Here is a 23,776-nt window from a genome sequence, read left to right on the forward strand (position 1 = left end):
TCACCATCCTAGGAAAAAGGCTCTCCCTATCCACCCTGTCTAACCCTGATTATTTTATATGTTTCAATTAAGTCACCTCTCAACCTTCTTCTCTCTAATGAAAACAGCCTCAAGTCCCTCAGCCTTTCCTCGTAAGACCTTCCCTCCATACCACGCAACATCCTAGTAAATCTCCTCTGCACCCTTTCCAAAGCTTCCACATCCTTCTTATAATGCGGTGACCAGAATTGTACACAATACTCCCAGTGCGGCCGCACCAGAGTTTTGTACAGCTTCACCATAACCTCTTGGTTCCGGAACTCGATCCCTCTATTAATAAAAGCTAAAACACTGTATGTCTTCTTAACAGCCCTGTCAACCTGGGTGGCAACTTTCAAGGATCTGTGTACATGGACACCGAGATCTCTCTGCTCATCTACACTACCGAGAATCTTACCATTAGCCCTGTACTTTGCCTTGCGGTTACTCCTACCAAAGTGCATCACCTCACACTTGTCTGCATTAAACTCCATTTGCCACCCCTCAGCCCAGCTCTGCAGCTTATCTATGTCTCTCTGCAACCTACAGCATCCTTCGTCACTATCCGCAACTCCACCGACCTTAGTGTCGTCTGCAAATTTACTAACCCATCCTTCTACGCCCTCATCCAGGTCACTTATAAAAATGACAAACAGCAGTGGACCCAACACCGACCCTTGCAGTACACCACTAGTAACTGGTCTCCAGGATGAACATTTCCCATCAACTACCACCCTCTGTCTTCTTTCAGCAAGCCAATTTCCAATCCAAACTGCTATACCTCCCACAATCCCATTCCTCTGCACTTTGTGCATGTACATGTTCCAGAGGAGATAGAAGGAGGTGTCACAGAGTTGTTGTTCAGCCTTTATAATGTAGAGATGGTACACCAGACAACACTGTACATTGTCAGCAGGTTTGATTGCAAATTCAGAGTTTGATGTGAGAGCACGGTGTGTAGTAAGTTCCTACAAATCTGGAACTCACTGCCTGTAAGGGTAGAAGAAGCAGAAACCCTCACAACATTAACAAAGCATTTAGATGAGAAATTAAGATGCCAAAGCATACAAGGTTACGAGCCAAGTGCTCGAAAATGGGATTAGAATAGTTAGGTGGTTGTTAATGCAATAGGCCAAAGAGCCTTTCTGTGCTGTAGACTTCTATGACTCGATGAGATAGCTTGGAATGGACAAGGAGAGCAGAGAAATTTAGGCCTGCAATTTCAAGTCAACAATTCTCAATGAGTAGATTTGGTTCAGGTAAATAGTCACAGGGAGGGGTCCTGGTGGAGGGGGAGTGTTGAAGGAGTGTGAAGAGATCTCTGCGACTGGGACAGGACTCCTGCCCAAAGAAGTGGGCTCGAACCAGAGGTGACAGAAGAAGAATTCAAAGTCATGCTGTGCCCAAAATTCATTTGAGAAGGGAGAGTAAGGAGATAAGACTTTATTTTTAAATTCATGAGTGGGAAGTGTGCAATGTTGGCTGGGCCAGCATTCATTGTCCCTGGTTGCTCTTGTGAAGGTGGCGCTGAGCTGCTACATTAAACTGCTGCAGTCCACTTACTGTGCATTAACCCACAATGCCATTAGGGAGGGAATTCCAGGATTTTGATCCAGTGACTGTGAAGGAACAACAATATATTTCCAAGTCAGGATGGTGAGTGGCTTAGAGGGGAACTTGCAGGGGGTGGTGTTCCCATGTACCTGCTGCCCTTGTGCTTCTAAATGGAAGTGGTCCTAGGTTTGGAAGGTGCTGTCTGAGGATCTTTGGTGAATTTCTGCAGTGCATCTTGTAGATAGTACACACTGCTGCCACTGAGCGTCGATGGTAGAGGGAGTGCATGTTTGTGGATGTGGTACCAATTCAGCAGGCTCCTTTCAGTGTTGTTGGAGCTGCACCCATCCAGGGGCAAGTGGGGAGTATTCTGTCACACTCCTGACTTGTGCCTTGTAGATCAGGGACAGACTTTGGGGATTCAGGAAGTGAGTTACTCACCACAGTATTCCTAGCCACTGGCCTGCTGATGCGGCCACTGTGTTTATGTGACAAGCCCAGTTGAGTTTCTAGTCAATGATAACCCCCAGGATGTTGATAGTAGGGGATTCAGTGATGGTAACATCATTGAATGTCAAGGGATGGTGGATAGATTGTCATAGCCTGGCATTTGTGTGGCGCAAATGTTACTTGCCCCTTGTCAGCCCGAGCCTGGATATTGTTCAGATTTGAACATGGACTGCTTCAGTATCTGAGGAGCCACAAATAGTGCTGAACGTTGTTTAATCATCGTGAACTTCCCCACTTCTGACGTTATGAAGGAGGGAAAGTCATTGATGAAGCAGCTGAAGGTGGTAGGGCCGAGGACACTACTCTGAGGAACTCCAGCAGAGATGCCCTGGAGCCGAGATGACTGATCTTCAACAACCGCAACCATCTTCCTCTGTGCCAGGTATGACCATTTTTTTCCCTTTATTCATTTACAGGATGAAGGTATTGCTTTTAGGCAACATTTATTGCCCATCCCAGTTGCCCAGTGGGCAGTTGAGAATCAACCACATTGCTGTGGGTCTGGAGTCACATGTAGGCCAGACCAGGTAAGGATGGCAGTTTTCTTCCCTAAAGGACATTAGTGAACCAGATGGGTTTGACCAACAATTGGCAATAGATTCACAGTTATCACTAGATTCTTAATTCCAGATATTTTTTACTGAATTCAAATTCCACCATGTGCTGTGATGGGATTCAAACCCAGAACATTGTCTTGGCCTTCGGATTAACAGTCCAGCCAACAATACCACTAGGACATTGACTCCAACCAGTGGAGAGTTTGCCCCCTAGTAGCCACTGATTCCAGTTTTGTCAGGGCTCCTTGATGCCACGCTCAGTTGAATGCAGCCTTGATATTAAGGGCTGTCAGTCTCACCTCACCTCTAGAATTCAGCTCTTTTGTCCCTGTTTGAACCAAGGCTGTAATCAGGATCAGGAGCTGAGTGGCCCTGGAAGAACCCAAACTGGGCGTCACTGAGCAGGTTATTTCTGAGCAGGTGCTGCTTGATAGCACTGTTACTGACACCTTCCATCACTTTACTGATGGTAAACAAGAGACTGATGGGGCCGTAACTAGCCAGGTTGGATTTGTCCTGCTTTTTGTGTCCAGGACTTACTTGGGCGACTTTCCACATTGTCGGGTAGATGCCAGTGTTGTAATTGTACTGGAACAGCTTGGCTAAGGGAGTGGCATGTTCTGGAGCACAAGTCTTCAGTGCTATTGCTGGAATGTTGTCAGGGCCTGTAGCCTTTGCAGTGTCCAGTGACTCCAACCATTTCTTGCTATCAGGTGGAGTGAATGGAATTGGCTGATGGCTGATATCTGTAATGCTGGGGACCACTGGAGGAGGCTGAGATGGATCATGCACTCAGCACTTCTGGCTGGATTGTTGCAAATGTTTCTGGTTATCTTTTGCACTGATGTGTTGGGCTCTTCCATCATTAAGGATGGGGATATTTGTAGATCCTCTCCGGCGAATTATTTGATTGTTCACCACCATTTATGACACAATGTAGAAGGACTGCAGAGTTTCGATCTGATCCTTTGGTTATAGGATCGCTTTGCTCTATCTCTTGCTGCTTCCGTTGTTTGGCGTGCAAGTAGTCCTGTTTGATAGCTTCACCTTTACTAAGTACGGAATGTTCAGCCTCAGAGAACAGAAGGTTAGAATGGATAGTAAATACCCAACAAGAGCTGGGGCTAGGTGAAGGAGTGGCATCAGTGGGGAGCAGAAGAAGATTCCAGAGTATGGCACTATCTCTGGACTTAATCCAGAGTCCCAGGTAATATTCCAGGGACCTGGATTTGCATCCCACCACAGCAGATGGTAGATTTTGAATTCAGCAAAAATCTGGAATTAAGAATCTAATGATGACCATGAATCCATTGTCAATTGTTGGAAAAACCCATCTGGTTCACCAATGTCCTTTGGCGAAGGAACCTGCCATTCTGACCTGTTCTGGCTACGTGTGACTCCAGACCCACAGCAATGCGATTGATTCTTAACACTCCTCTGGATAATTAAGGATGGGCAATAAATGCTGCCTGGTTAACGGCACCCTTATCCTGTGAATGAATTTTTTAAAAAGTGTCCACTCAGCAATAGTGAGTTATATACCTGGACCTGAAACCTCTCCGTATCTCCACAGATTATAGAAAACAGAAATAATAAAAACCATAGAAATGATCTGTTATATTATTTCTATTTTTTTATAGAGTCACAGATCTATAGCATGAAGGAAACACCTTTCAGCCCATTGAGTCTGTACCAGTCAAAAACAATCAATGTACTATTCTAATCCCATTTTCCACCACTTGGCCTTAGCTTTATACATCTTGGCATCACACATGAACATCTAAGTACTTCATAATACAGGTACTGAGCTATAATTTCCCACCACCTTCTGGGTGGACATGTTTCCCCTCAATCTCCTTTGTGCTCGAGAAAATAACTCCTGTCCATCCTATCTCTCTTCCTAACTGAAACCCTCCAGGCCAGGGAACATCCTGGCAAACCACCTCCGCACTCTCTCGATGCTCCTTTCAAAGTGAATTCTAGAACTGCACACAATACTCGACCTTTGACTAACTCAGAGATAGTAAGAAATGCCGATGCTGGAGTCAGAGATACCACACAGCGTAAATCAAGCTGGAGCAGCACAGCAGGCCAGGCAGCATCAGGGGAGCAGGAAAGTTGGTGTTTCAGGTCGGGACCCTTCTTCAAAGAAGTGTCCCAACCCAAAACATCAACGTTCCTGCTTTTCTGATGCTGCCTGGCCTGCTGTGCTCCTCCAGCTCCACACTTTAGTTAGTCACAGCTAATAGATAACAATGTTTTACACAGTTCTAGCATAACCTCCCTGCATCTAAACTCTATGCCTCAGTTAATAAAGGCAAATATTACATATGCTTTCTTAACCACTTTATCCACCTGTCCTGATACCTTAACGGACAAGTGGACATACACATTAAGACTCCTCTGATCCTCTGCTTCCCAGGGTTCTACCATTCATCATGTACTCCCCTGCCTTGCTGGTCCTGCCCAAATGCATCACTTCATATTTATCTAGATTGAATTCCTTTTGCCAGTGATCAGCTTGTCTGACCAGACTGTCTATACTTTCATGTAATCTAAGGCTTTCATCCTCCCTACTTACACCCTACCAATTTTCATATCATTTGTAAATTTACTGATCAACTCTTCTACATTCAAGTCCAAATCATACATGTATACCACAAACAACAAGGGCCCTAACACTGATCCCTGTGGAACCCCACTGGGTACAGGCTTCCAGTCACAAAACATCCTCAACTAGCATGCTTTGCTGTCTGTCATTCAGCTATTTCTGGATCCAATTTGCCAATTATTCTTGGATCCCATGTACTCTTAGCCTTACTATCAATTTCCCATGCAGAACCTCATCAAAAGCTTGTCCAAGTCTGCACCACATTTGCACCTTTTTCCAAGTGGATTCCATCAAACACATTGCCCTCATCTACATACCTCACTGAAATTCAATCCAGTTGGTCAGACCTTTAACAAAACCATGCTGCCTGTTCTTGATTAGTCCCTGCCTTTGTAATCCTCTTCATCACTGTGTCTCCCAGTGAGTGCTCCACAGTTCATGTTAGTTTTGAAATAATCCAGCATTCTCTTCATTCACTTGTTCACTACCACTTCCCCATTCTCTCCGTTGCTGCCCTCTTCATTGCCACATTTACCCCCCAACTTCTCCTTTGTCCTCTCACCCCTCCTTTGTCAGCCCTTACCCCATCTCTTCCACTGTCATCCTTCTCAAGCCCCCACCATCTCCTTTGAAGGTCACTCTCCCCTCACCCCACCATCTCCTTTGAAGGTCACTCTCCCCTCACCCCACCATCTCCTTTGAGGTCACTCTCCCCTCACCCCACCATCTCCTTTGAAGGTCACTCTCCCCTCACCCCACCATCTCCTTTGAGGTCACTCTCCCCTCACCCCACCATCTCCTTTGAAGGTCACTCTCCCCCTCACCCCACCATCTCCTTTGAAGGTCACTCTCCCCCTCACCCCACCATCTCCTTTGAAGGTCACTCTCCCCCTCATCCCACCATCTCCTTTGAGGTCACTCTCCCCTCACCCCACCATCTCCTTTGAAGGTCACTCTCCCCTCACCCCACCATCTCCTTTGAGGTCACTCTCCCCTCACCCCACCATCTCCTTTGAGGTCACTCTCCCCTCACCCCACCATCTCCTTTATCCCACATTTACCATTACATCGGTATCGTAGATTTGCCCAGATGATGTTTTCCTGTGAGAAGCAGAAGACTCCAAGTCTCCCTCCACGCATCGTAGTGTCAACAATTGCCCCTGAATCTGCCACAATCTTTGGTCCTTCATACAGTCGGACTCTGTGAGAACAAAAAGAGGCTCAATGGATTATGGAGGGAGGGGGTGATCAGATTGGGGGTTGGGAATGGACAGAGGTCAGTGGGTAACCCTGGAGAGGAAGCAACATGACCTGAAAGTCTGTACCATTTTGTGAAAATAATGGGTGCCAGATAGTACAACCAACCTTTGATGCCACCCTCGTGAAATTGGGTGGTACAGTTTTCCCTAGCAACCAGTTTCCGTTGTGATGATGTGAATGTCTGCCTGGATGAGTGGATGAGGAAACAGGGTTTTGACTGAGAATCACCACCAACTCCTGTAATGTACCCCTACCCTGAGGCTGTGACACCTCCTGCAATGCCTCCACCCCTCAGTCTGTGACCTACCTGATGTACCCGACCTGGGGCCTATGTTGCAGGAACCAGCGATATGAAGTCTTGTCTTTCCACCCAATGTTCCTGGGATCTTTCCACAAAAGCTTGACTTGATTGCTGGTGTCTCCTGTGTGCCAGAGAGCATTCCGCAAGTGTTCCCCTGGGCCAGTCTGAGATTTCACTGCCTGTTTATGGCAAATCCGTTAGTAAAAAGATCTGTTGGTTTACTGAGATATCATCGCAGATCCTTTATCTGCCACTAACCCCCAGTGCCCCTTCCATTGCGAGTGGGAGGGCTGGCAAGCATGGACATACTTTTTAAATCAAATCATGGATACAATCAAATGCATACCCAGTCCATGCAGTGTATCAAATATCAGAACTGATTATAAATTCATTGGTTCAAGCTTATGTCTCCCTCAGTAAGATAATCAAATGTATAAAATCTTCCTTGTATATACACCTTTTACACAGTGTCTTCTGACTTTGTCTGGTTAAAGTCCCATCAATAAGCCACCTCAATGACAGCAGTCTCCTCACAAATAGGATGAGGACCAGAACAAATCTGTTCATCCACGTCACCTCCTGATGGTCCTTGTTCTGGTTTATGATACAACTGTTGCATATCTTCATCTTCTTGGGGGCGGTTATGGGATAATGTCTCCACTGGCCCATCCATCATAAAATGAATATTAATCTGTGAATCTCTGTATTTGAATGACTTGGGACAGCACAGTCAGCCAGACTTGTAGCTATCAAACACGTTAACAGATGACAATTAACACAGACCGCATACTCTCAGCAGGTTCATACTGTGTACCATCCAAGTCTGACTCAGCACTGGAGGAGGCCACTTCACCCATTATTCCAACACTAGCTCTCTCAAAGAGCTGTCCAATTAGTCCCACTCCTCTTGATCTTGGCCTGTAAATTCATCCTCGCAAAGTGTCTGAGATGCAAATGTGGATGCAGAGTAGAAATCATGAGATACAAACATATAAAGCAACAGCAGTACATATGTCTAACGATAGGGCCATCAATAGAGTGAACAAACACTGGAATTTATTTCTACTGAGCCCAAAGCAAAGCAGAGCAGTGATGATTGGTTGGACCACAGTCAGAGTTGGCATCACTGAGTGAGGATAAAGTTGTTGCGGGGAGGTCCACAGAGGAGCTTGGGGCCAGGAAAGTGCAGACAATATGGAGTGAGACACAGGAGGGCAGGCAGTACAGGGAGAAGAGTGTGACACAGACTGAGGGATGCAGAGGCTGACACAGCATGGCAGTTAACATGCTGCAGGTGCAGAGTCATCCCTGCAGTCTCATTCCATGGACTACTCCAACAGCAAAGGGAGATTTCACAGTCAGAACAGTCACTCACCTTGAGCTGGATCCCAGGGTCTGCCACAGCGCGGAAAGGATTAGCTTGCCAATAGGTTTGTTCTGTCTGTTTCCACATTACCACATAGAAACTGGAGCTGTCCTGATAGCCAAAGATAAATCCAGCGTAGTCATCATCGGTCATTGTGTTTACATGAAATGTTCCTTCAAAATCTACCCCATTAAAGGCTGTGTAACCTGAACAGAAAGAACATGATCACTCTGGTGAAAGGGTCAATAATACATGAGCGATGACTTCACATTCTCAATTACTGAGTGGTGGGAGAAGTTGAAGACAGTCTTAGGGAAAGTGGAATTCTGTATATCTCGATTCTCAGCACCACAGAGTTTCAAATGTTAATTTGAGAAGGAACAATATTGAGATGGTGTGAGATCCAGGCTGTTGCATCCAGCAAGCTTTAAAGTCTAGTTAGAAATAACTCGTTCAGCATAAGATTAGATACATTACTGGCTGGTTGGTTGAATATGCTATTAAAGGTGATGGACAGTTTTCAGTTAAGGACAGAGAGTATATTACACAGGCAATCCATCCAACTGTCTGGATGTGGTGTGGAGCTAACTGGCTGCTTCTCTGTCATGGCTCTGTCTGAGCCTGGGATTCCTGGACAAGGAACACCAAGTGTCTACCAAAATGGCTGAGGCTTACCAAATCCATTGGGCACTAGAGCAGCTGGAGTGCATTCTCAACTCCCAAATCACCTTTTAATCTAAGTTGATAGCTTTCTGTTAATAGTTTGTTTTAGCTCCATTTCCCATTTAAGCTGCTGAGCATCAGTTAACTTGTTTATTGGTATATTCAACAAACGTAAAGAGAGTCCACTGGGACACTGTGTTGGTAATAAGGAGGCAAAAATCTGTAATATGCCATCCCATTTGTAAATCAATTAAGAAAGAAAATGATTTACATCTGATTTCACATTCCCCATCTGTAAGGAGCCACTACTCCCAGGACAGGGACAGCATGCAGTTCGATACAGAGTAAAGCTTCCTCTACACTGTCCCTCATCAAACACCGTAAATACAGTGAGGATCATCAACTCAGACGACCTCCCATCCACAGTCTCCGAACTCTAACCTTATCATTCCACAACCCCGTACCACCCTTTTCTATCTCTTTCCCAAAATCCACAAACCTGACTGCCCCGGCCAGCCCATTATCTCTGCCTGCTCCTGCCCCACTGATCTCATCTCTGCTTTCCACAATGCTGTCTTCTCCCCCCGGACCAGGAACTCCTCACCTACATTGAGGACACTACCCACGCCCTCCACCTCACCAACACTTTCAATTCCCTGGCCCCCAACACCACATCTTCACCACGAACATCCAATCCCTGTACGCTTGTATCTCCCACATGGACGGCCTAAAAGCCCTCCATTTAACATAGAACATAGAACATTACAGCACAGCACAGGCCCTTCGGCCCTCGATGTTGTGCCGACATGTCATACCGATCTCAAGCCCATCTAACCTACACTATTCCATGTACGTCCATATGCTTATCCAATGACGACTTAAATGTACCTAAAGTTGGCGAATCTACTACCGTTGCAGGCAAAGCATTCCATTTCCTTACTACTCTCTGAGTAAAAAAACTACCTCTGACGTCTGTCCTATATCTTTCACCCCTCAATTTAAAGCTATGCTCCCTCGTGCTTGCCATCACCATCCTAGGAAAAAGGCTCTCCCTATCCACCCTAAATAACCCTCTGATTATTTTATATGTTTCAATTAAATCACCTCTCAACCTTCTTCTCTCTAATGAAAACAGCCTCAAGTTCCTCAGCCTTTCCTCGTAAGACCTTCCCTCCAGACCAGGCAACATCCTAGTAAATCTCCTCTGCACCCTTTCCAAAGCTTCCACATCCTTCTTATAATGCGGTGACCAGAACTGTACGCAATACTCCAAGTGCGGCCGCACCAGAGTTTTGTACAGCTTCACCATAACCTCTTGGTTCCGGAACTCGATCCCTCTATTAATAAAAGCTAAAACACTGTATGCCTTCTTAACAGCCCTGTCAACCTGGGTCCTCTTCCGCAGGCCCAACTAGTCCCCCTCCACTGACACCCTCATCTGCTTAACCAAAATTGTCCTTACGCTGAACAACTTCTCTTTCAACTGCTCCTACTTCCTATAGACTAAAGGGGTGACTATGGGCACCTGTATGGGTCTGAGCTATGCCTACCTCTTTGTAGGATACATGGAACAGTCCCTCTTCCACTGCTACACTGGCACTACCACCCACCTCTTCCCCCACTACGTCAATAACTGAATCAGTGCTGCCTTGTCCTCCGACATGGAGCTTGAACAGGTCATCAACTTTACTAAAGCCTTTCACCCCAACCTGAAATCCACCTGGAATATCTCCAACACCTCGCTCTCCTTCCTGGACCCCTTTGTTTCCATATCCAGTAACTGTCTTGGCACTGATATCAGTCTCAAACCCACCGACTCCCACAGCTACCTGACTACGTCTCCTCTCACCCACCCTCCTGCAAGAATACAATCCCCTACTCCCAATTCCTCCACCTCCACCACCTCTGTTCCCAAGATGGGATGTCCTGCACATCCCAGATGTCCTCCTATTTCAAGGACCGCAACTTCCCCTCTCCGGTGATCAAAAATGCCCTCAACCGCATCTTTTGCAGTTTCTGCACTTCTTCCCTCAAACCCCCACTCCCCAACAAAAATAAATAGAGTCCCCTGGTCTTCGTGTATCACCCCACAGCCTCTGCGTCCAGCCACTTCCACCACCTGCAATCCAACCTCATCACCAAAGAGATATTTCCCTCCCCACCCGTATCTGCCATTAATAGGGACTATTCACTCCGAGACTCCCTCATCCGTTCCACACTCCCCTACTAGCCCCAGCACGCCTGGTACCTTTCCCTGCAACCACAGGAGATGCTACACCTGTCCCCACACCTTCCCTCTCACCTCCATCTGAGGCCTAAGGCAAACTCTGTATATCTGACAGGGGCTAATCTGTACAGGGTACATCTTCCAACCTGGCCTACTGTATCTGTTGCTCCTGAAGTGGTCTCCTCTACATCAATGAGACCAAACGCAGACTCGGTCCCAGATTTACAGTGCACTTGTGTTCTGTACACTATAATCAACAACACTTTCTGGTCACCAACCATTTTAACTCCCCCTCCCACCCCCTGAGTGACATATCCATCCTGGGCCTCCTCCAGTGTCACAATGATGTCACACACAAGCTGCAGGAACAACACCTCATATTTCACCTCAGGAGCCTACAGTCTGATTACCTAAACATAGAATTCACCACGTTCACAATTGCCCCACACCCGGCCTTATCCCATGTCCCACCCTTCCTCTAATCCCTGCCTCCTTGACCTAACACTACCAGTCTGTCTCCTTCCCCACCTATCTGCCCCACCCTTCCCACTGACCAATCCCCACTACAGCAGACCTACCTCCCTCTATCACCATCCCACCTACCTTCCCTTAGCGCCACCCTTCTTCCCTCTATTTATTTCCCAGCTCCCTTCCCCCTTCGCAGTCCTAATGAAGGGTCGAGGCACAAAACGTCAGCTTTTCTGCTCCTTGATGTTGCCTGGCTTGCTATGTTCATCCAGCTCCACACTGTATTGACTCTGACTCCAGCATCTGCAGTTCTTGCTATTTCCCCATCAAACACTCCCAGGACAGGTTCAGCACGGGGTTAGATACAGAGTAAAGCTCCCTCTACACTGTTCCCCATCAAACACTCCCAGGACAGGGACAGCATGGGATTAGATACAGAATAAAGCTATCTCTACGCTCTCCGCTTTTGCAGGACATTGTGACATTGATTCTAGTTTTGTGCAATTTGTCATCTGAAAATGTTAAAATCGAGAGAGAGCAACTTCTCTTACCGACTGCGAGACCTGGATCACTGTTCATTGTCTGCACAATCTCCATCCCCTGCAATATCATAGTAACCATGAATGATACAACTCTGAGATGTATCTTAGAAATAGCTCATAAGCAGTTTAAAAATCAAACTTGCTACAAATCTGGAATATTTCTATCACAGTCATGGGTGCTCAGATTGTAAAGCACATGTGATGTTTATAAAAAGAGTTGTCCTCACCAAGAAGGAGCAGAGGGACCTCTGGGTTCACGTCTATGATTCTCTGAAGGTGGCAAGGCAAGTTGAAAAATTGTTAAGAAGGCTTATAGCTACCTTGGGTTTATAAATAGAGGTATAGAGTGCATAGACATAGCAAAGCAGTGATGGTACATTTTGACAAATCACTTGGTCAGTCCACATTTGGAATATTGTGTTCAGTTTCACGCACTTTATTTAAGGAAGGATGTTAAAGTCCTGTGAAAAGGAGAGTCATTAGAATGCTACCAGGAATGAGCGATTTTAGGTACAGAAACAATTAGAGAGACTGCGCTTATTGTCCTTGGAGCAGAGATGATGAAGAGGTAATCTTATTGAGGAGTTCAAAATTATGAACAATTCTAACAAGGTAAAAAAGGATATTCTGGTTCCACTAGTTGGTATGTCAGTAATTAGGGGTCACAACTTCAAGATTGTCAGCAAGGCAGCTAGGTGAGGAGAAACCTCTGCACTCAGACAGTTGTTAGGATTTGGAATGCACTGCCTGGGAGTGTGGTGGAAACGGGTTCCATAGGAAGTTTCAAAAGAGAGCTGGAAGTTTATTTGGAAGTGATGAAGTTAGAGGGTGATGGAGGGGGGGCTGGAGAATGGGATTAGCTGGGTAGCTCTTTCAGGAGCTGGTACAGACACAATGGGCTGAATGGCAGTCTGCTGAACTGTAAAATTGTATGATTCCATGAAGTATTGTCACGAAACATCAGTGTGTCAGCATTAATCACTGCAGTCAAAATTCAACCAGAAACAAAATTTCAAAAAATGAACAGGATGCTATATTTCTCAATGAAACCTGCCTGAATAGGACACGCCAATGTGTCTCCATTAAAATTGCAGATCGACTGAAACTAACGATTAGTTAAATTCTGTCTATTTCAGAGCTGAGAAAAGTAATTGTAATGGAAATATCTCGCTGACTTCCGTGCACAATGTTATCCTAAAATAAAATCTAGAGGGTCTTGTGCTGTTCACAATGCGTCCAACAGCCTCAACTGAAGTACACTGTGTGAGCTATGATGGCAGGTGTGGTACCCGGGACATGTCCGATACCGGCAGGTGTGATACCCGGGGCATGTCCGATACCGGCAGGTGTGGTTACCGGGGCATGTCCGATACTGGCAGGTGTGATACCCGGGGCATGTCCGATACCGGCAGGTGTGGTACCTGGGGCATGTCCGATACTGGCAGGTGTGGTACCCGGGACATGTCCTATACTGGCAGGTGTGGTACCTGGGGCATGTCCGATACTGGCAGGTGTGGTACCCGGGGCATGTCCTATACTGGCAGGTGTGGTACCCAGGGCATGTCCGATAATGGCAGGTGTGGTACCCGGGGCATGTCCTAAACTGGCAGGTGTGGAACCTGGAGCATGTCCGATACTGGCAGGTGTGATACCCGGGGCATATCCTATACGAGCAGGTGTGATACCCGGGGCATGTCCTGTACTGGCAGGTGTGGTACCTGGAGCATGTCCGATACTGGCAGGTGTGGGACCCAGGGCATGTCTGATACTGGCAGGTGTGGTACCCGGGACATTTCCTATACTGGCAGGTGTGATACCCGGGGCATGTTCAACACTGGCAGGTGTGGTAGCCAGGGCATGTCCTACACTGGCATGTGTGGTACCCGGGACATGTCCTATACTGGCAGGAGTGGTACCCGGGGCATGTCCTACACTGGCAGGTGTAGTACCCGGGGCATGTCTTATACTGGCAGGTGTAGTACCCGGGGCATGTCTTATAATGGTCTGATACTGGCAGGTGTGGTACCTGGGGCATGTCCTACACTGGCAGGTGTGGTACCCGGGGCATGTCCGATACTGGCAGGTGTGGAACCTGGGGCATGTCCTTTCAGGGGCATGTCCTATACTGGCAGGTGCGGTACCCGGGGCATGTCCGATACTGGCAGGTGTGGTACCCGGAGCATGTCCGATACGGGCAGGTGTGGTACCCGGGGCATGTCCTGTACTGGCAGGTGTGGTACCCGGGGCATATCCTACACTGGCAGGTGTGGTACCCGGGGCATTTCCGATACTGGCAGGTGTGGAACCTGGGGCATGTCCTTTCAGGGGCATGTCCTGTACTGGCAGGTGCGGTACCCGGGGCATGTCCGATACTGGCAGGTGTGATACCCGGGGCATGTCCTACACTGGCAGGTGTGGTACCCGGGGCATGTCCTATACTGGCAGGTGTGGTACCGGGCGCATGTCCTATACTGGCAGGTGTGGTACCCGGGGCATGTCCTGTACTGGCAGGTGTGATGCCCGGGGCATGTCCGATACTGGCAGGTGTGGTACCCGGGGCATGTCCTACACTGGCAGGTGTGATACCCGGGGCATGTCCTACACTGGCAGTTGTGGTACCCGGGGCATGTCCTATACTGGCAGGTGTGGTACCCGGGGCATGTCCGATACTGGCAGGTGTGGTACCCGGGGCATGTCCTATACTGGCAGGTGTGATACCCGGGGCATGTCCTACACTGGCAGGTGTGGTACCCGGGGCATGTCCTCCACTGGCAGGTGTGGTACCCGGGGCATGTCCTCCACTGGCAGGTGTGGTACCCGGGCCATGTCCTGTACTGGCAGGTGTGGTACCCGGGGCATGTCCTGTACTGGCAGGTGTGGTACCCGGGGCATGTCCTATACTGGCAGGTGTGGTACCCGGGGCATGTCCTATACTGGCAGGTGTGATACCCGGGGCATGTCCTATACTGGCAGGTGTGATACCCGGGGCATGTCCTATACTGGCAGGTGTGATACCTGGGGCATGTCCTATACCGGCAGGTGTGATACCGGGGGCCTGTCCTATACTGGCAGGTGTGATACCCGGGGCATGTCCTACACTGTCAGGTGTGGTACCCGGGGCATGTCCTACACTGGCAGGTGTGGTACCCGGGCCATGTCCTACACTGGCAGGTGTGGTACCCGGGGCATGTCCTACACTGGCAGGTGTGGTACCCGGGGCATGTCCTACACTGGCAGGTGTGGTACCCGGGCCATGTCCTGTACTGGCAGGTGTGGTACCCGGGGCATGTCCTATACTGGCAGGTGTGGTACCCGGGGCATGTCCTATACTGGCAGGTGTGATACCTGGGGCATGTCCTATACTGGCAGGTGTGATACCCGGGGCATGTCCTATACTGGCAGGTGTGATACCCGGGGCATGTCCTATACTGGCAGGTGTGATACCTGGGGCCTGTCCTATACTGGCAGGTGTGATACCCGGGGCATGTCCTACACTGTCAGGTGTGATACCCGGGGCATGTCCTACACTGGCAGTTGTGGTACCCGGGGCATGTCCTATACTGGCAGGTGTGGTACCCGGGGCATGTCCTATACTGGCAGGTGTGGTACCCGGCGCATGTCCTATACTGGCAGGTGTGGTACCCGCGGCATGTCCTATACTGGCATGTGTGGTACCCGGGGCATTTCCTGTACTGGCAGGTGTGATGCCCGGGGCATGTCCGATACTGGCAGGTGTGGTACCCGGGGCATGCCCTATACTGGCAGGTGTGATACCCGGGCCATGTCCTATACTGGCAGGTGTGGTACCCGCGGCATGTCCTATACTGGCAGGTGTGGTACCCGGGGCATGTCCTGTACTGGCAGGTGTGATGCCCGGGGCATGTCCGATACTGGCAGGTGTGGTACCCGGGGCATGCCCTATACTGGCAGGTGTGATACCCGGGGCATATCCTATACTGGCAGGTGTGATACCTGGGGCATGTCGTACACTGGCAGGTGTGGTACCTGGGGCATGTCCTGTACTGGCAGGTGTGGTACCCGGGGCATGTCCTATACTGGCAGGTGTGGTACCTGGGGCATGTCCTATACTGGCAGGTGTGATACCCGGGGCATGTCCTGTACTAGCAGGTGTGGTACCTGCGGCATGTCCTACACTGGCAGGTGTGGTACCTGGTTTAAGACAACCCAGTTTGGGTCAATCTGCGCATCTCCCTCAGGATCCAGGATCACCGTCTGATAGGCTCGGAAATCAGTGAGTGCAATCTCAGCATTTTCGGGACAAACATCGATAACGTCGATGACCTTATCGTCATCAAAATCTCCTTCGCACACGTCTCCCATCCCATCACCTGTCACATATTTCAAAGAAGTTTAACTTAGTAACCTCAAATTAATTTCGTAGATCAAGCCAACTGAGCTGTATTCTGACCTAGCAACCCCGAACTTATCCCACCCCCTCCATTCTCCCTCCATTGTCTTGAATCCATTCCAAGCTAATCCCACTGCTCTGTACACCTCTAGTGTCAGTCTCAAACAAGTCTCATGTTCAGCACCCTCCCCAAAATTCTGTATCAGTCCTCAAGTAATCATTCTCTGTTTTACCCCTTCTCAACCTCTGCCCCATTCCCTCCCTATTTCCCTGAAACAGAGACTGAGAAAGACACAAACATTTGTCACTCACCATCATAATCTTCCTGCATTGGATTAGCGACAAGTCGGCAATTGTCTGGTCCAGGAGTGACATAATCAGGAATTCCATCATTATCATCATCATCATCACATTCATCACCCAGTCCATCCCTGTCTGTGTCTAGCTGGGCACTATTAATGACCGTCGGGCAATTATCTTTGCTGTCCTGGTGCCCATCACCATCGCTGAGGGTACAGAGACAACATCATACTGTTCACTGTAACGTTATACATCGTCCTACCCAGTGGATAGACCCTAACTAGCAGACACACTTATGTAACCTCCCTCACACACACTTACCCACACATTCACTTTCTCAGTCACGGTCCAAATGTGGACAAAGAGCTGAATCCCAGAGGTGAAGTGAGAGTGACTATCCTTGAAATAAAGGCTGCATTTGATGGAGTGTAATATAAAGGAGCCCAAGCAAAACTACACTCAATGACAATCGGGGTAAAACTGTTCAGTGGGCGTACCTGACACACAGGAAGATGGTTGTGCTTGTTGGAGGTCAGTCATCTCAGCTCCAGGACATCTCTGCAGGAGTTCCTCAGGGTAGTGTCCCAGGCCAAACAATTTTTAGCTGCTTCAACAAAGACCTTTTCTCCATCATAAGGTCAGAACTGGGCATATTTGCTGAAAATTGCACAATGTTCAAGCAGCATTTGTGACTCCTCAGATGGTAAAGCAGTCTATGCCCAAATGCAACAAGATCTGGACAAAGCCAGGTTTGGGCTGAAAAGTGGCAAGTACGTTCATGCCAAACAAGTGCCAAGCGATGACCATCACCAATATGAGACAATCTAACAACTGCCCCTTAACATTCAGTAGTGCTACCATTACTGGATCCCCCAGTATCAACATCCTTGGGGTTACCATTGAGTGGAAACTGAACTGGGTATGCATGTAAATACAGTGCTACGATGGCAAGTCAAAGGCCAGGAGTTCTATTATTGAATTACTCAGCTCCTGACTCCTCAAAGCCTGTCCACCACCTACAAGGCACAAGTCAGCAGTGAGATGGAATACCCTCCATTTGTCTGGATGGGTGCAGCTCCAACAACACTCAAGAAGCCCAACACCATCCAGGACAAAGCAGCCGCTTGATTGCCACTACATCTACAAGCATCCACTCCCTCCACCACCGACACTCAGTAGCAGCAGTGTGTACTATCCCGAAGATGCACTGTAGAAATTCACCAAAGATCCTCAGACAGCACCTTCCTGGTTCATGGGAACAACACCCCCATAAGTTCATACACAGACGCGCACATGCGTTAACACCCCAAATATGGATGACGATGGGATAGTGTACGGAGGTGGGCTTAGATTAGTTCCCAGGTCGGCGCAACATCGAGGGCTGAAGGGCCTGTTTTGTGCTGTATTGTTCTATGTTCAATGTTCTATACACGCCTGAGTACACCTCTCTCTCCCCCTCTCTCCTCTCTTACTTTCTCTAATCACCAAGTTTTATCTGCTGAGTTGACTGTGAGTTGATTTTCAGGACCCAGGGTTTTCGTAGTCAAATGTGAATAATATCTCTCAGAACAATTGCGCTTCACTCCATTTGCTCCTACCTTACTTGCTGTCTATATCATTCCACTGAGAGTTAGTATACAGACCGCAGGTCTCACCTGTCTGTGTTGGTATCACACGAATCACCTACAAGGTCGTTGTCATCATCCAACTGGAAAAGTCAAAACCAAAATCAACATCAAATCAGGACCATTCAATATAATTCATCCCTCCCCGATGTGGTACAGTCCCCCAGAGAAACAGCACAGCTCTCCGGAGAGACAGTGGGATCTTCCAGGACAACAGCGATGCCCCCAACCCCAAACTCTCATAGACAGACCAAGAAACCTGCCCCCCTCCCTCACAATAACCAGAAATAAGTAAAGCCTAAAATTTCCACATATCGTGCATGAAGCATTGGGCTGTGCTTTGGATGAGAGCTTCTGAGCAGGAATGGGATCCCCAAGGAGAATGGAAAGGGGTCTCTGGCAGAGGGTGAAGGGATCCCCAAGGAGAATGGTAAGGGGTCTCTGGCAGAGGGTGAAGGGATCCCCAAGGAGAATGGTAAGGGGTCTCTGGCAGAGGGTGAAGGGATCCTCAAGAAGAATGGTAAGGGTCTCTGGCAGAGGGAGAAAGGGATTCCAAGGAGAATGGTAAGGGGTCTCTGGCAGAGGGCGAAGGGATCCCCAAGGAGAAGGGTAAGGGTCAGTGGCAGAGGGTGAAGAGGCCCAGGGTGAGCATGCTGCTGATGGATGTTCAATATTAACCTGATCTGGGTTTCTGATGTTTGGGCAGCTGTCACAGGCATCTCCAACCCCATCACTGTCACGGTCCAGCTGATCCTGGTTTGGAACTCGCTCACAGTTATCTAAACCATTCCTTATTCCTACAGTAAGAAAGATTAAACTCTTCAGCAGATCAAATTAGGAACAATATCAATCTCTGCTTGTTCACAGAACCTGCTCAATCTCTTCAATCTCATACTTCACTAAGCTCACTCAGTTGGTCCCTGGCATGAGAGATAATGGGAACTGCAGATGCTGGAGAATCCAAGATAGTAAAGTGCGAAGCTGGATGAACACAGCAGGCCAGGCAGCATCTCAGGAGGTCCCTGGCATGTGAGGTTTACCTTACAATGAGAGTCTGAATAAACTGAGTAAATCTTTTCTGGAGGGTAGAAGAATTAGAAATGATCTCATTGAAACATTTAAGATTCTGAAAGAGTATCACAGGGTAGATACAGACAGGTTGTTTCTTTAGCCAGGGAAAATGAGAACCTTTCAGAATAAGGGGTTGATCATTTAGGGCTGAAATGAGGAAAGATGCCTTCACTCAGATAGTTGTGAATATCTTGAGTTCTCCAACCCAGAGGGCTCTGGCTGCTCAGTCATCCATAATCATAGTGAATTCAAGGCAAACACAATGGACAATGAAATCACTTCAATAGTGGCTTTTATCTCGGAATTTTCATGGCATTCATGACCCTTTAGCATTCTACTAAGAACAGTGTTCAGGATAATTCTTCACAAACAGGGAGAGGAACATGTCCTGATCTTGGCAATGGTTTGCTAAGTGTGAAGCTGGCTGTTATGTCCTTGTTCAGAGTCGGGCTGTCATTCAAAAAATGAAAATCTGAATTGAATTTAATGATTTATTGTCACTTGCATTTTATCATGAATAATTCTGTAAAATACAGTGAAAAACTTCAACTGTCACCACAACCCAGCACAATATTGAAAAGCTTTAAGAACAAAAAAAAGTGAAAATATATCTCTGAAAGCGAATCTACCCTCCTTCTACTGCATCCGCCATAAGCACTGAGCCAGCTCACCAAGGACCCCTGCACCCCCATCACCTCGCTGCTACCTGTGCTGGATCCCCCAATGTAAGAGTGACCGCTCTTCAGGCTCCATATCTTTGACAGTGGGCCCGCCTCCCACTGCTGCTGATGCCAGTTCCTGTGCTGAACCCATGCTCACCCCACAACCAGGAGTCTCCAGCTTCACTGCCATGCCACCATCACTGACTCTCCAATGCCAGGCGTCCTTTCTCCGGGCCTATTGCAACCAGGAGTCCCTGGCTCTGATGACAGGCCAAGCCACCACCTCGCCAACAGTCCCATTCCAGCTGAACCCCTCCATCTATTGCTGAGCAAACATATTCCTTACATTCTCCCCTCTACCAAAATACACTGCCCTGAGATTAGGGACACTGTGATTAATACTTGCCCTAATTGTACTGCCACAAGTATTAATAATGTCCCATAGCTTTTAGCATCATTACTCTTGCTTTGAGGTCTGTGTGATCACTTGACCTGTTTCCTGGATTATTTATTCCTGTTGGGAGTAACTGTAAAAGCTTCATAATCTCCCGGAAACTTCACCTTCTATTTTTTCCCACTCACCATCTCCATCCATGTCCTGATCACATGCGTCTCCTTTACCATCACCATCAATGTCCTGCTGATTGTTATTAATGATGAGTCTGCAATTATCACACATATCTCCAAAATTATCCTGATCTGTGTTTCTCTGGTCGACATTTGGGACCAGAACACAATTGTCCTGTGAAAATGAGATGAGATGGATTAGTGTCACTAACTTATGTTTGGGAGCATTTTCCAAATCCACGACTGCTTACATCCAGAAGGATAAGGGCAGCAGATACATGGGAACACCACCCCCTTCAAGCTCCCCCTCAAGCCACACATCATCCTTATTTGGAAATATATCGCCATTCCTTCGCTGCCGCTGGGTCAAAATCCTGAAATTCCCTCCCTAAGGGCATTATGGATGAACCCATAGCACATGGACTGCAGCAGTTCAAGAAGGCAGCTCACCACCACCTTCTCAAGGGCAACTAGGGATGGGCAATAAAAGCTGGCCCAGCCAGAGACCCAACCCTCATCCAAAAGAACTTTTAAATTGCTATATTGAAACAACAGACTCCAGCTTCTCACAACTGTTTCTTTATTTTTTAAAGAAAACAGGCTCAGAAAAATTTGGCCAAAAGTCTTCTTCAGTCTCTTCAATTTCTCGAATTGCAAGAACAAAAGCAAAAATTAAATGAATTTCTATAGTGTCATTCACATCCTCAGATCATCTCAGTGTTTCATAGCCAATAAAGCCCTTTTTAAGGTAGACATTGTTGTAATGCAGGAAATTCAGCAGTCAGTTTGCACTCAACAAGATCCCACAAACAATGATGCAATAACAACCAGATAGTCTAATTTAGCACATCATTTGAAGGAATATTTGCTCAGATGGAAATACCCTGCTCTATGCAACACTGCCTCAGGATCTTTTATGACAAGTTGATATGGATGGGTCTGAAATTCAACGTCTCACTTGAAAGATATCTTTTCCAGCAGCACAGCACTCCCTCTGTGCTGCCCCTCCAACATCACAGCATAGAACATAGAACACTACAGCGCAGTACAGGCCCTTTGGCCCTCGATGTTGCACCGACCTGTGAAACCAATCTGAAGCCCATCTAACCTACACTATTCCATTATCATCCATATGTTTATCCAATGACCATTTAAATGCCCTTAAACTTGGTGAGTCTACTACTGTTGCAGGTAGGGCTTTCTACGCCCTTACTACTCTCTGAGTAAAGAACCTACCTCTGACTTCTGTCACCCCTCAACTTAAAGCTGTGCCCCCCTCGTGCTAGCCATCACCATCCCAGGAAAAAGGCTCTCATTGTCCACTCTATCTAATCCTCTGATCATCCTGTATGTCTCTATTAAGTCACCTATTAACCTGCTACTCTCTAACAAAAACAGCCTCAAGTCCCTCAGCCTTTCCTCATAAGACTTTCCCTCCATACCAGGCAACATCCTGGTAAATCGCTTCTGTATCCTTTTCAATGCTTCCACATCCTCCCTATAATGTGACGACCAGAACTGTATGCAATACTCCAAGTGCAGCCGCAACAGAGTCTTGTACAGCTGCAGCATGGCCTCATAGCTCCGAAACTCAATCCCTCTACCAATAAAACCTAACGCACCATATGCCTTCTTAACAACCCTATCAACCTGGATGGCAACTTTCAGGGATCTATGCACATGGACACTAAGATCTCTCTGCTCATCCACACTACCAAGAATCTTATCATTAGCCCAGTACCCTGTATTCCTGTTACTCCTTCCAAACTGAATCACGTCACACTTTTCCGCATTAAACTCCATTTGCCACCTCTCAGCCCAGCTCAGCAGTTTATCTATGTCCCTCTGTAACCTACAACATCCTTCCACGCTATCCATAATTCCACTGACTTTAGTGTCATCTGCAAATTTACTAACCCATCCTTCTACGCCCTCATCCAGGTCATTTATAAAAATGATAAATAGCAGTGGCCCCAAAACAGACCACTGGTAAATGAACTCCAGGCTGAACATTTCATATCAACCACCACCCTCTGTTTTCTTATAGCTAAGCCCACTTATGATCCAAACTGCTAAATCCCCCTCAATCCCATGCCTCTGAATTTTCTGCAATAGCCTACCGTGGGGAACCTTATCAAAACGCTTTACTGAAATCCATATACAGCACATCAACCGCTTTACCCTCATCCACCTATTTGGTCACCTTCTCAAAGAACTCAATAAGGTTTATGAAGCACGACCTACCCTTCACAACATCACAAAATTATTCCTTTCTAGATGATTATAAATCCTATCTTTTCTTATCCTTTACAACACTTTACCCACAACCAAAGTAAGGTTCACTGATCTGTAATTACCAGGGCTGTCTCTACTCCCCTTCCTTGAACAAGGAGTCAACTTTTGCTATCCTCCAGTCTTCTGGCACTATTCCTGTAGACAATGATGACATAAAGATCAAAGCCAAAGCTCTGCAATCTCATCCCTAGCTTCCCAGAGAATCCTAGGATACATCGCATCTGGCCCGGAGATTTATCTATTTTCACACTTTCCAGAATTGCTAACACCACCTCCCTGTGAACGTTAATCCTGCCTAGTCTAATAGCTTGTATCTCAGTATTCTCCTTGACAACATTGTCTTTTTCCTGTGTGAATACTGACAAAAAATATTCATTTAGCGCCTCTCCTATCTCTTCGGACTCCACGCACAACTTCCCACTACTGTCCTTGACTGGCCCTAATCTTAGTCCAGTCATTCTTTTATTCCTGACATACCTATAGAAAGCTTTAGGGTTTTCCTTGATCCTACCTGCCTAAGACTCCTCATGTTTCCTCCTGGCTCTTCTTAGCTCTCTCTTTAGATCCTTCCTGGCTAACTTGTAACTCTCAAGTGCCCTAACTGAGCCTTCACACCTCACCTTTACATAAGCTTCCTTCTTCCTCTTGACAAGAGATTCAACTTCTTTAGTAAACCACGGTTCCCTCGCTCGACCACTTCCTCCCTGACTGACAGGTACATACTTATCAAGGACACGCAGTAGCTGTTCCTTGAACAAGCTCCACATTTCAATTGTGCCCAAACCTGCAGTTTCCTTCTCCATCCTATGC

General features: G+C 47.4%; 2 protein-coding genes across 4 annotated transcripts in view; one reads left to right on the top strand and one right to left on the bottom strand.

The window, feature by feature from the left end:
- LOC125465957 (CREB-regulated transcription coactivator 1-like) overlaps positions 1-23,776 on the top strand; it is a 214,868-nt gene that overhangs the window by 178,778 nt on the left and 12,314 nt on the right. The window lies entirely within an intron of this gene.
- Positions 1-23,776, bottom strand: part of comp (cartilage oligomeric matrix protein) — a 44,454-nt gene that overhangs the window by 8,331 nt on the left and 12,347 nt on the right. For all 3 annotated transcript variants that reach the window (XM_059638459.1, XM_059638460.1, XM_059638461.1), the window contains 9 exons: positions 20,687-20,846; positions 19,050-19,168; positions 18,402-18,454; positions 16,759-16,952; positions 16,248-16,426; positions 12,087-12,135; positions 8,187-8,383; positions 6,818-6,990; positions 6,312-6,451 (listed from right to left, as the gene is read on the bottom strand). In XM_059638459.1, coding sequence (XP_059494442.1) covers positions 6,312-6,451; positions 6,818-6,990; positions 8,187-8,383; positions 12,087-12,135; positions 16,248-16,426; positions 16,759-16,952; positions 18,402-18,454; positions 19,050-19,168; positions 20,687-20,846 — 1,264 coding nt within the window. The remainder of the gene's footprint in view (positions 1-6,311; positions 6,452-6,817; positions 6,991-8,186; positions 8,384-12,086; positions 12,136-16,247; positions 16,427-16,758; positions 16,953-18,401; positions 18,455-19,049; positions 19,169-20,686; positions 20,847-23,776) is intronic.

Source organism: Stegostoma tigrinum, chromosome 30, assembly GCF_030684315.1.
Source record: "Stegostoma tigrinum isolate sSteTig4 chromosome 30, sSteTig4.hap1, whole genome shotgun sequence".
Taxonomy (NCBI): domain Eukaryota; kingdom Metazoa; phylum Chordata; class Chondrichthyes; order Orectolobiformes; family Stegostomatidae; genus Stegostoma; species Stegostoma tigrinum.